Source organism: Phoenix dactylifera, chromosome 10 (assembly GCF_009389715.1).
Source record: "Phoenix dactylifera cultivar Barhee BC4 chromosome 10, palm_55x_up_171113_PBpolish2nd_filt_p, whole genome shotgun sequence".
NCBI classification, from domain to species: domain Eukaryota; kingdom Viridiplantae; phylum Streptophyta; class Magnoliopsida; order Arecales; family Arecaceae; genus Phoenix; species Phoenix dactylifera.
Genome location: NC_052401.1, coordinates 4,757,461 through 4,770,867, shown reverse-complemented (window position 1 = coordinate 4,770,867; position 13,407 = coordinate 4,757,461). Strand labels below are relative to the sequence as shown.

At 38.4% G+C, this 13,407-nt stretch overlaps 1 protein-coding gene across 1 annotated transcript; it reads right to left on the bottom strand.

The window, feature by feature from the left end:
• Positions 1-298: 298 nt before the first annotated feature.
• Positions 299-12,074, bottom strand: LOC103708583 (small G protein signaling modulator 1-like). Its single transcript, XM_008793585.3, has 12 exons — positions 11,886-12,074; positions 11,347-11,507; positions 8,749-8,847; positions 8,223-8,326; positions 5,858-6,645; positions 5,643-5,765; positions 5,061-5,149; positions 4,773-4,973; positions 3,055-3,450; positions 2,006-2,089; positions 1,525-1,788; positions 299-761 (listed from the first exon to the last, which is right to left on the bottom strand). Exons 2-11 carry the CDS (start codon positions 11,467-11,469, stop codon positions 1,747-1,749), a joined length of 2,049 nt encoding a protein of 682 aa, XP_008791807.1. The 5' UTR covers positions 11,470-11,507; positions 11,886-12,074; the 3' UTR covers positions 299-761; positions 1,525-1,746.
• Between the last annotated feature and the right edge of the window lie 1,333 nt (positions 12,075-13,407).

Genomic DNA, 13,407 nt, shown 5'->3' with positions numbered 1-13,407 from the left:
AAGAGATTGGGTTTAAGTGGGAAGTATCACACGAGCAGGCTTTTCTCTATTTCTATTTGTTGAACTTCTCTACGGCATAGCATGCCTCCTGTGCTGTGACAAGAGAGCAGGAAGCCAAGCATGATAGCTTGCCCCCTAAACTCTTTCTAAGAACAATTTCAGATTGCAATTCATAGGAGTAAATTAACTCAAGGTATGGGGAAGACATTGTTCATCCATGTATGTTTTCATCTCACCGCTTGATTCACGCTATCATGACAGGCGGAGTGCCTCAGATAAATCAGCAATTTGGTGGATTGCAGAATATGAAATTGCATCGATATTGACTTCCTTAACTATTTTGCTGTTGTATACCTTTCCAGGATGTTGTGATCTCTATCTGAATGAGAACTTAAGTCAGACATATTGATGCCCTAAAATAGAATACAAAATTCTCTCCCCTGGATTACCTGAAGTAACATTCCAATCCAAGGCATTTTAAAAAATGGATTCGAGGAAATTTGAGGTATACACATACATTAGTTGATGCTCCATTCCTCCTCCCACTAGCGTTCCAACCTTCCTCTGATAATAGCATGTTGAGAGATCAACTGAGGAAAATATGGCTGTCATTTTCCCGCTCAAAAGTAGTCGGAGCAGCATTAGCATGGCAGCAGCAACCAAATGAAGCTCTATGCAAGGATCCAAATTAGCTAAAAGAATAGATGTTTCCACTTTTCAGTCTTCGAGTGCCTTGAAGTATATGGTTAGATCTGATGATTCTGTACAGATTGGCCGAACACAGGAAGATGTTGTGAGTATTTTCAGGAAGATATTGCGAGTACATACTTCAGACGACGTTTCAAAGGATGTGCATTCTGATAAACAACATATACTAAGCATTTGCAAAATGTTGAAATTAGTTACCAAACAAATGGAGAGATTGTTAAGCATTGCTAGTTCACTATTTGACAGCGTAGTGGTTGGCATGGTGATAATTAAACTACCAATCACAAGAAGAGTTAAAAACTGAAAAAGTTTTCTTGATAAGGTATATAGGTACTTGAGAGGTACCACGAGTAGAACTGGGTAATTTATTAAGATTGATGAAAAGCTGATTGGAAACTTAGATGATATAGGATTTCTACTGACATATGACAACAAATGTCTCAGAGCACTTCAGAAAAGTGAATGCAATTAATCAGCTTTCTCTGATATATAAGATTAAAAACTTGATTATAGTCATGCCATCAACCCTATAACAATCATAAGTAGAATTAAAGTGAGAGAGAGTCACAATTTCAGTGATATTCCAGTCCATAAAATCCACATCACATTTGAAAGGTTAAAAAAGTCAACCATCGCTGCTGTGATGCTAAAATAACAATAATATTCAATCAGTTTATAGAACTACCAGAAAAGGAACCTAGAACTTAGATATTAGGAAAGAAGTCAACTTGGGGAAATAATTTACTCTGCATGTTCGTCAGACAGTGTGAAGAAGTAATACCTAGAAAAAGAAGAGCACCAATGACATCAACTTACCTTGCAGACGTGTTGTATCAACAAAAGGAATGGATATATAACTGGAGCTCTTAAAAGCGGCAATCCTTCCTGCTCAAGTTCCACAAAATAATAAATATAAAATCGCACTATGAACCCAAAAGGTTGGGTAGCAACTTGGGTTTCCAATTCCAAGAGAAGTATAGCAAACATTAAAGCTTTCCCCAACATAGCATGTGAGAAGTGCAAGTATTCATTGTCTTCTTATTGTTGCTGCGAGCTTCCTAGGCTTGTTTGCTTCATTAACTGTATCAAGCACAAGTTAGAATTTGAAACCAGGATTTTCTAGATAAAGTTAAACAAAAAATGTTTTCCAAATAAATAAACAAACTGGATGTCCATATCAAATGAATAAAATGTCAGACTGTGAGGGTCAAAAAGTAATAGTAGATCATCACAAGCACAAATAATGATCAAATTGAAGAAACATAGTGATCATTTACAGGTTAAAAAAAAATCTTACCCTGTAACAGTATTTCTTCCTTAGTTTGATAGCCATGCGAATGCATCTTTTCACATTGATTTTCAGCATATTATCATTGAACATCTATACAAGAGTAGACAAAAGGACGGCAACATGTTATTATTCAAGCTAATTATGACAAACTAAAAATGTTCAATGAAAGCCTACTCAGATGTCAATGCAAAACTGTCAGCCTTAAATATATAAAAGAAGCTTATGGACATAAATATAAGATTAATAAACTATCTGGTCCAGGAACAACTCAATAATATTAAAATTGCTACTAATAGTTAGCTAGGTCAAACTACAATAAGATTAACCATAATTAACTAGAATGTGGCACATGTAATGCATGTGACTGAATTATGACAGTTTTGATGGATGACTGAGCCCATCAATCAAAAAAAAAAAGATTTCTTTTATTAATGATGTGCATTGAATATGCATCCTCACCACTTATTATGCACTTCCTGTGTTTCTCTCTTTAGATATGGCCAGTCTCATTATGGAAAGGCACAAGTGGGACGATTTATAATTCTCCAATACAAAATAATGGCCATGGTCAAATGTCTATAGAGTCAGCTTGAGATTATAATGTAGTAGCAATGAACAGCTTATACAAAACCCAATAGAGTTTAGAAGCTAGGCAATCAAGAAAATCCCCCAAAACAAACGAATGATGACATGTCCATTGTTGCCAAACACTCTGAAACTCACCAAGACAGATGTGGGACAATATACTTTTTTGGGTCTGTTTGGATATTCCTATAGGATTGGGCAGAAAATCCTGTAGGAATCAGGCTTGTTGAGCCATCCATCTTGCATTTTCTAAGAGCTTATCCAAACCTAGCCTAGATCATAGCCTTTGGGCTGCAGGAAGGAAAAAAAGACCTCCCCACAGGATTTGAGCTGGGTGGTATTTAGTTGATACAGGGTCATGCTTGACAGACAGCCCAATCTTGTAGGAATACTCAAACAAGCCCTTAATCTATTCCTATTCATACAGAGATTCTGGAACTAAAGAAAACAATGGGGAAAAAAAAACTTGCCCTGATTATATCATCAACTGAGTGGGTTTCTCTCATAATCTTTTGGCGGTTGGTGATGAGGATTGCTGCTACGCAGAAAACAGGCAATTCATCATCCCCCTTTCTTGTTGATGCAGTTGTACCATGAACCTGCAGCTGATCATGTCTTGACCAGAAATTAGCCTTTGCCAGGCCGCAAAGGGGATAACTTGAAATAGACCTCTCCCCATACGGTGCACAGGTTTTACCATTTGTATACTGAGGCTGCATGCTTTTAAGTTTTCTTCGACCATTATCAGTTTGTTCCACTTTCATTTCCACACTGGAATTGTTTTGAAGCTTTAAAACCAACAGATCGAGGCAATTTTCCTCCAATTGCTGAGTAACAGCTTCATCAAAGTCAGCAGCCCACATCATCTGAATAAATAAATCAGCTGTTAGTTTTTATGCAACAGCTGAAGAATAGAAAAAGAAACAAAAGTTAGCAATGAGAGTCCTAATCATATTTCTCATAAGTGTGTTAATAGAGAGAACAGAAAAATGTACATTTCAAATCTTTGTGAAATACTCAATTCCTAAACCAGCTTCAATATCTTCAAATTTTAGGCAATAAACCATGAACCTTGAACCATATATTGGCTTTTTTATCAGATAGAGGTGAACATTTTTTTTAGAAGCTAAAGGGAGCCAGCAACACTCTCTCATGCCTGAGTTTGCAGCTTCCACCAAGTTATTTTTTAAGGTCAAAACAAACCCCTTCTGCCTAGTTTAAGCTATTCCATTATCTTGCCATTGATGTGCTTTATATCATGAGCACTCATGATTGCACACACAATGCTCCTGCAGCAATCCATCAGTTAAATGACAGAGACTTTTCCAACATTGTTATCTGAGAATGCATTCAAATTTGAGATGGACCTATGTCCTTATTTTTCAGGTTTTGCAAATGCTTTCTTTTCCCAAAGGTTCTTGTTGCCATAAATAAAAGTACACTTCCAATTGTACCCTATCTTATTTTCATACATAGTTCTTCTTTGTTACATTTTCTTGTAGAAATCTACAGGTTCATTCTAAAGCTGGATCATACTTCAGATCCAACCTGAAGACTAATGACTGTTCATTTGCTAAACAGTAACTAACTCTGGGCTTCGCTCCTGCACCAAATGAAATCACATCAACAAACTGCCCTTTCTTTTACATAACTATAACATATTTGGTCCTCTCTGGCTATTAATGTTCTTTAAGCTGTACTTAACCGACCTCACTGATGATAAGAGCATATCAAAAGGCTCACTTTATTCTAGACTGGGGGAACTCTTAAACTTCACCCAAGGCACTCATTTATAATGAGTCCTTCCAAGATATAGCACACCTCAAGATTTCTGTTTGTGATACTAAGCTCATATTGCATGCATATGCCATCTCCATTGTCAATTTCTTCTCAGGCAACAGTATAAGCACAACTTAGAGTCCTCATGAGAACTCATAATCTATTCTTGTGGCTAAAATTCATAGCAGGTTAAATGTCATACTGCCATCTAAATGATGCAAAACAAGGCATGCAACAGCAGATGAATTTTATAATACTCTTACAATGAAACTACAATGTGGGTTCCATATGCTGGAGTACAGCCTGTTTGCTCAATTACCTTGACCATAAAATGTAAGAGCCAAAACAACTACTATAGCACCACTGACTAATGCACTTCCTAAAATGACAACATATTTAGGGCACAAACCTCCCACATGCGGAGAGCCTCATCAAAGGACAGTTCCCGACGAAAAAGAACCAGCAACATTCGAAAAGCAAAATGAAGACTTTCAGCGCCAATGAGTGATAAATGTTCAAAGATTTCAGTATCTGTTAATTCCAAGATCTTCCACAATGCTTGCAACTGCTTCATCACACCAGTTGGCCCTTCCATCTGGAAATTTTCACGCTAAAAGATACCAAAATGGATATGTTAAAGAATGGACATAATTTAACAACAAAAGAGAAGACAAATCCAACATAAATATGATATTACCATTCTTCGGAGAAGCATCTCAAAGCACCAAAATGCATCTGCATTATCCTCATATAGCACAAGAAAGGGAGAAAGCAGATCACTCATACCTGCAATCAGAGACCTCAAATTACAATAAATAGGACTTCAAATTCATTAAAATCATATGGCTTTGATGTTCCAGGGCATACATAACCAATTTGGTTGTTCCCTGCAATCAAATTATATGGCCAGACTATTGAATTAATGATCCACACCACTCATCGCGATCTAAATTTTCTATTGCAAAGGCAAAATGCCAGATGCGTGGGAGGAGGATTTGTTTGGATCTGTGACTGCGAATGATCTGAACCACTTGATCTTTGGTCCTAAGTTGACAAAGGAATATATAACTTGATGCATGGTCCGGATTGTCAATTGGAATAACCAGATGTGTATTTCCACATGAAGCGCAACTAAGTTAGTTGAGCCCTGGGACCAAGCCATCCCATTATTAAAATTTAAGACTATATCGAGCCTATCGAGCTTGAGAAAACAACCATTAACCTCCAGTTAAGAAAGAAACAAAATGCTTGATGTGAAAAGAAAGATTAAGGGGAAAACCTTGGCAGTATCCAGTGGCAGGATCAACCCATGCATAAACAGCAAGGATATCTGACATTCTAGCCATATTTTTTGAGTCTCCATAAAATTGAAGATGATTATCAGTTCTTACCACATCAACAACTGCACAACCATGCATCTTGAGCTTTCAGAATAATGAAAAATGAAAATTTTGATTGTTAGGAAATCTGATATGCAAAAAGACAATAGATTACCAATTCGATGAAGTGTCCAAAGCCACTCAGAAACTCGGTCGTCATTGGCAACTAATCCAGTGGAAGTGGTCTGATCCACTGTAGCTTCCTTTGGGGCATCTGGAATCATTAATCTGTTTACAAACTCCATTTTACAGTCCATTTCTTTTGACCCTTCAACATGATTTAAAGCACCTGATGTAAAAATATCAGTTGCACTATTGCTTGAATGTAATGGAACAGTCGAAGGAGAACTTGATTCCATAATTAGATCCACGTTGCTATTGATTTGGAAGCTATGCATGTGCTCACCCTCAAATCTCAGTGTATGCTCATGCTTCTGACCTTCATTCTCATCCCCATTACCTTTCTGGAATAAGTTTGTTACAGGCAGAGGAGGAAAATCAAAAAAGCTGTCGGTGTCATACTGAGGTTCATGGAAATCACTGTCAAAATTTCTTGGGTAACAATTATATGCCTCAGAGGAGGGCAACACATACGTAGACTCATTGGCTGCATCATCTGTGCTCATCCTGCAACTGACTAGCTCAGCGGATTTACTAGAGCTCTTCCTTTTGTGTGTACATGAGGTGTCTGTACAGCCATTATTTAAATCAGAATATGTCTCTAACTTGTTGGTGGTATCAAGAGAAGCTTGCCCATTTTTGGTTACTGATTCCCCGATGTCATTGTCTCTAGATAGAGTCCTCATGTCCATCACTTTGGACCCAATGACATATGCAAGGGAGCCAGTACCAACACTTGAGTGCATCATTTGGCATTGCCTGATTAAATCCTCATAGCGTTGCCTGCATTGCAAAATTATATGTTAGGTCATAACCTGGAAGTTCCAATGGTAAGATTAGTCCGATCCCTGGGAATGGGAGGCTGATCCAGGGTAAAGTGAAAAAAGGAGCATGCTAAAGATATCCTGCTGATATTTGAAGAAAATGGATAGACTTTGATTCTTCATTTATCACTGGGCATCCTTAAATCATTCCAGGGAAGCATCTGATATATAATTTGCATCTTGTTACAGTATGCATATTAAAAGACAAATAACTTGACTAGTTGAAGTTGCTGATTGATGATGATATCAATTTATTATAACATTAGTGCCATTAATATATCTTTTAGTTTCATAATGGTAACACATAGCAGATAGGAAAGTTGTGCACAAAGCATATTAGATCTTAAGATAAGTTCCATGGATCAATAATGACTAAGCTTTCCTGAGAGCTAATTCCACGACAATAATTGATAAAATGCAAACAATATTATCAACAACTATATATGTAAGTTAGCACAACATGGATACGTATATCTATAAGCTATGTCCCTAAGACACATTTCACCAAACCCATGCCTCCCTCCCCAAGACCAAGGACAAAAAAAAAGTGTGTGCACAATTTTGGTCCAAGACGTATCAGGCTCTGAGTCGTATACTGGAATCTATTACCCGCAGTCACAGACAGCCTATGACCCATACAGATACGGATATGAATATGGTGCATCTGAGGCATCTTTCAGTGGCTATCCTACGCAGTCCGAAGCATCTTACGGATCGGATTTTGCTGTCGACTTATTCAGATGGGCCCTTTCACAGCTATTTTATCAGCCAGAGGATACCTTTCAGAGTCAGAGCTTCAGTGAGAGATCCGAGAATGCTTATAACCCAAAGCACATTTCTTATGGGATGAGCATACAGGACTACAACGCCGCTTGGTTAGAAGGGTGGGCTGATGTGCCTCCTGACTATGCTAATGATCCGAATATCTGTAAGAGGCATCGCCACTCGACGAGATTTTAGATATCGATATGTATGTTGTACTTTAAATATATAATTGATTGTATTATTTTATATTTTTCACCTCACTACTTAATTTGAAGATATTTTGTATTGCTTTTTGTAGCATGCAACATCTCACTAATCATTTTAGATTTTGTATCATTTTAAAACAACAAGATGCATCATTTAGGTTAAACCAAGATCATAAAAATATCAAATTAGACTTAAAATTATTTAAAAAATTCAAAAAAATTGATTACCAATTAAATCAACTCAAAAAACTCAAAAAAAAAATGAGTGTGATGGTACGGAACCAGCACGCCCAAGCGTACCGTGTCGGTATGGTACCGAATCAGTACCGTACCGACCCGTCCGCCAATCGGTACGGATCCTGGTACCGGTTTGACGGACCTTGGGTTAACAGTTTAGAATTATTCATGCACTTAAAAAGTAAAATTATCCAAAATGTAGTAGGCAATTCAACCAGAGACACATCACAAGGTAGGACAACATTTCAATTATTAACTAAGAAAACAACTGCATGTACAATAGCCAACTAATGAAGTGCTAATATACAACTGAAAACCAAAGCAAAACCTTCGAGCCATCCTCAGTTGCTTCCGGTGTTCTGTGGTGCTGCTTAATGCATAGCAACCAAGAAGAAATTCCCAGACTTCTGCCCGAATAGAAGGATCCACACCCTGCATAAAAAGAAGTGCATATGAATTAGAAATATACAAAATTAATCTTCTTCCATAAGACAAGGGAGAAAAAATTGAAAGCATACTTGCTGAGCAGTCAAAGCATTCATCAACTCAACTGCATGAGAGTTTTATACTACTTGATAACACTGCATAAAGTTACATTGCCCAATTCTTTCCTAAGGATTTTCACATGCAACATGAAATTGTGAGAAGAGTGTGTTTGAGATCTCAAAAGCAAGAGAGGTTGAAGGATCGTATTAAGATCAGGATAACTAATTAATTATGAACAATCATGAACTATTGGTGGTATATTTATGGAAAATGCTAGAAGACACATCAGATTAAAAAAACTTTAGCGCAAAAGCGTGAAAAGTATTCAATATTTGGAAAGTGCGATAAGAGCCTGGCAAGCAACTTACCCCTAATACAATTAATTTAAGTACTTTTCGAAAACCTATAACCTTCCCCTCGCTATCAAAAATGGTTTGCCACTTTTCTGGCTTGAGCATTTTGCTTCCCTGTGTATATAATTCAAAGCAGAAACAAGAAAAGAAAAAGGAGAATTTAGAAGAAAAATATTACATGCTTGCATAGTGGCATAATTTTAATCGTATTGGCATAATTCATATGCAGAACAATAATTTGATATAAAAGGATACATTAAAGGCAATTATTCAACATTAAATATTATCATGATTACAAAATTCTCTCAAATGTCCACAAGAGATAATCATATAACAGCATCAAGTTGCAAGTGACATCAGTAGAGGATGTTATTACATTGCTATAGTTGAAAATAAAAATATGTGATCACAAAAATAATATGATCTCAGTCATCATTAGATTTCATATTTCGGCGCACAACTTTTAACTGTATTTCAACCCAGTCGTCGCAATATTTCATGTTACGGTAAACACATCTTAATAATAATCACATTTGACTTTTCCACAAAAGCAGAAGTCACAATACGATGAAGGTTAAAGTTGTTGCCTACTTCCTGCCAAAAGTCAAGTTATTCAACCACCATCAACAATAGATAATAAAAATATTGTGACATCAAATGTCCACAAGAGATAATCATATAACAGCATCAAGTTGCAAGTGACATCAGTAGAGGATGTTATTACATTGCTATAGTTGAAAATAAAAATATGTGATCACAAAAATAATATGATCTCAGTCATCATTAGATTTCATGTTTTGGCGCACAACTTTTAACTGTATTTCAACCCAGTCATCGCAATATTTCATGTTATGGTAAACACATCTTAATAATAATCACATTTGACTTTTCCACAAAAGCAGAAGTCACAATATGTCAGAAAAAGATGACGGTTAAAGTTGTTGCCTACTTCCTGCCAAAAGTCAAGTTATTCAACCACCATCAACAATAGATAATAAAAATATTGTGACAATATCTGTAGCAGAAACCATTTGGTAGGGATGGGAATGGACCTAGGCCAACCACCATACGTCTAAGACCCAAAATTATTTCGCACCGAGTATGAGCAGACCCTATCTTGGCCAAGCCCAACTCAGATATTAATAATATTATATTGAATTTTAAAAAAATCTACTATTTAACTCAAACTCCCAAGCATATTGGTAAGGGTCCACTCAGGGTGTTATCCATCTCCACACCACATGCATCGCACATGTCGAAGTTTTATATGTAAATTGCCACCCAACAGCTTGTAGGATCAGCAGCCAACAGTGCTACAAAGTGGAAGTAAGCTAAAGCCTCACTTCTCCCCTCCCGCCCTTGTTCTCTCTTCCATTGTCTTCGAAACAAAAAAAAAAACAAACCGAGAGAGAGAGAGATTGGCCAATAAGGTGAGTGGTTCGGCTTTGCTTGTTGGAGCAAACCCTACTATGACAAAGCTAAATCATGCTCTCACTGCCTCCCCACACACATGCACATGCACACATCCCTTATCCCCACCACCCTCCATATCTATCTTTTTCTCTCAACTTCTAGCTACCCATCACTTCCATTGGTTTGCTGGTTGCTACACCTAAGGCCCACTTAGCAATCCCACTAGCCCACCAATTAACTCCAGCCCTCATTTCTGTTGTAACAAGCCTTAGCCCTTAACCCATCCCCACCTTCATACTGTCCATTCCCATTATAGCCCAAAATAGAGGCTCTGCTCACCTCCTTGTCACACCCACTCTGTAACTTCTCCATTCCCTGAAGACCCAACCCACCACAATAGCTCCAATGGTGTCTTGCTAAGAGAAAAGGCCAAAAAAAACTATGAGAGAGCCCTCTTTTCTCCAATGGTGTCTTGCTAAGAGAGGAAGAAGAAGGAGTTCTTTTCAAGAGGCAATGGTTGGAGCAAAAGCAAAGAAAAAAGAAATCAAGGTATTTGTCATTGGATTTGTGAATCTCATCCACAACTCCAATATTGGTTCAAGCTATCTCCAACGGTTTCTTGGAAGGAACCAAGGGCATGTCCGAAGATTTCTTGGAAGGCATCAAGAAGATCACTAGCGGAGACCTTTCCATTGTCTCTTGTTATCCACCTTTCTCTTTGGTGATGTGGTATTGTGCAAACCAAGAGTGCTGGCTCTTGATGTAGTGATCCTCTAGTTTTGTCTGGAAAAAACAAACAAATTGTAATTCCCAAATTGTTGATTGTGGAAGATTGGGAAGAGGGCTTGGTGGCCCCATGTTTTTTTTTTCCTTTCACAATGAAGGGGTTTTCCACATAAAAAATCTTGTGCCTCTTATGTTTGTTGAATTGTCTCCTTGATTTCATTTGGATTATCCTATTGTTCACACATAGAGGAGAAAAGATATCGCTTCTGCTCCCCTACCACCCCACCCCCCTCTTTAACAGCACATAAGAAGTCGTATCAGCTAATGTCCTTGAATGCTTCCCAATCATCAAGAAGAGCAGCAGCTCCAAAGTTCCGAATCTCTTAAATGAATCAAGACAGGTTCCACTTATAAAACAATGCAGTGCAGATAGCTAAAGACTATAATCTATGGAATGCTTTAGTTTGAACCGACCTTGGAAGGCGAGTGATGAAGACATGGGTCTCCAATCTCTCTGACCATAGAGCTGACCCGTTGCAGATTCACCACACCAGACGTCCCACACATCCATCGCGACTCCTCCCCGTCAAAAGACATCGCAACTCTTCTCCTCCTTCACCGTCCCTTCTCACTCCCTGAAGCCCAACAAGTCAAAATCTTTTCTCAGACTCCTCCCAAGATCAAACAAATAGCGAAACTCCCAATCACCCCAATTCTCAGTCCATTCCGCAAATCAGCCAAAACACATTCCTCCCAACCCAAAAAAAAAAAAAAAAAAAACTAACTCGTAACCGATCAATTAAATAACCAGACGCGAAGATCATCCAAGAATCTCATTAATTCGAGAAGAAAAAGAATCGAACGAGAAATCCAGGAAAAAAAAAAAAAAGCGAAAACGACGAGACGAGAAATCAAATCCCGGCAAATCGAAACAGATTTCGTTCGAAAGAGCCCGAGAAGACACGACCGGCAATGAATCGACACCACGAATTGGAGAGCAAGAGAGAGAGGACCTCAGAGCGGAGGAAGATCGGGGAATGGGGGGCATGGAGGGGCGATTGGAGAACTCCGGCGGCATGGAAGGGATGCGGTGGTTTTTGCCTTCGGCTGTGCGTTGTTGTAAGTGATTTTAATTGGGGGCCGGGGAGAAGGCAAAATAGTAAATAAATAAACCCCAACGGCAACAACAGCAACAGATGACAGGCTTCTCGTCGAGTGTTAAGCTTTCTTCTTTCCCCCGCAACTTTTTCTCTCTTTTCTTTTATTTCTTGGTCTTTTTTTTTGTTTTAGAGTGAACGCGGACCGATGCGTAGTACGCTCTGCCGGGGCCCACTCCCCCACGTTTGGCGTGGACCGTTGAATCCATGGACCCCACTTGCTCGCCCTAGGTGGACTAGGGGTGGCAATCGGGTCGGGTCAGGCATAAACAGGTCGGGTCAAATACAGGTCGGGTCAGAAAACTATAAATCTGAATCCGACCTGTTTATTAAACGGGTCAGGAATTACAAACCTGAACCTGACCTGTTTATTAAACAGGTAATCCGACCCGACCCGTTTAACCTGTTTAATAAACAGGTAACCTGTTTACCCAACCCGACCCGACCTGTTTAACCTGTTTGTCCAACCTGACCCGTTTAATCTGTTTAGACCTATTTAATCTGTCCAACCCAACCTGTTTAACCTGCCCAACCTGACCTGTTTAGACCCATTTAGACCCGTTTAACCTGTTTAGACCCGTTTAACCTGTTTAACCCGTTTAACCCATTTAACCTGTTTAGACCTATTTAACCTACCCAATAGTTAAACGGATTAAACGGTTTAAACGGGTCAGACATCTAAAACCCGTATCCGACCCAATTAATAAACAGGTTAAACGGGTCGACCTGTTTACGACCCGAACCTGTTTAGGCTAAACCCAAACCTGTTTATGGCGGGTCGAACACGGGTCGGGTTGGCGGGTCGGGTCATATTTTGCCACCCCTAAGGTGGACCCATGGGAACAACGTTTTTACTAAAAATTATTAAAAAAAAAAATTTGGAATCATTCTCCCTGTTTTGCTCAATGCTGTATTCTATCCTCACCGGACTCCTCTTTTGTTACGGAACTCTTCTTTTATAATTGAAATTTTAAAGCTAAATTGCCTTTTCTGGATGTATTTTTAAGTCCCAATACCCTCAAGGAAAAAAAAAGGATTTGCTCTCACATTACCATATATATTGTATGGGTTATAGCGAAATCTAAATCTACAAACATGCTTTAGATACTTAGTCTGCACATCATGCACTTTGGAGTATATTCTTAAACATGTAAATATAGTGATGTTGTTTCTTAAACTACTGCTGGTATATATGGTCTTCTTGTAAAGTTTATTGCTCCATATTCAGCATGAGTGATTGAATCAATGTGCCATTATTTATTGGTGAGATATCGTCATCAATTTTTTTATTGGTTTTCCACAACAAGTAGTAGCTATCCATCTTCGAGATGGTTGATATGATGGCTATTCGAGAATGTATAACTCACTAGAGAAGCAC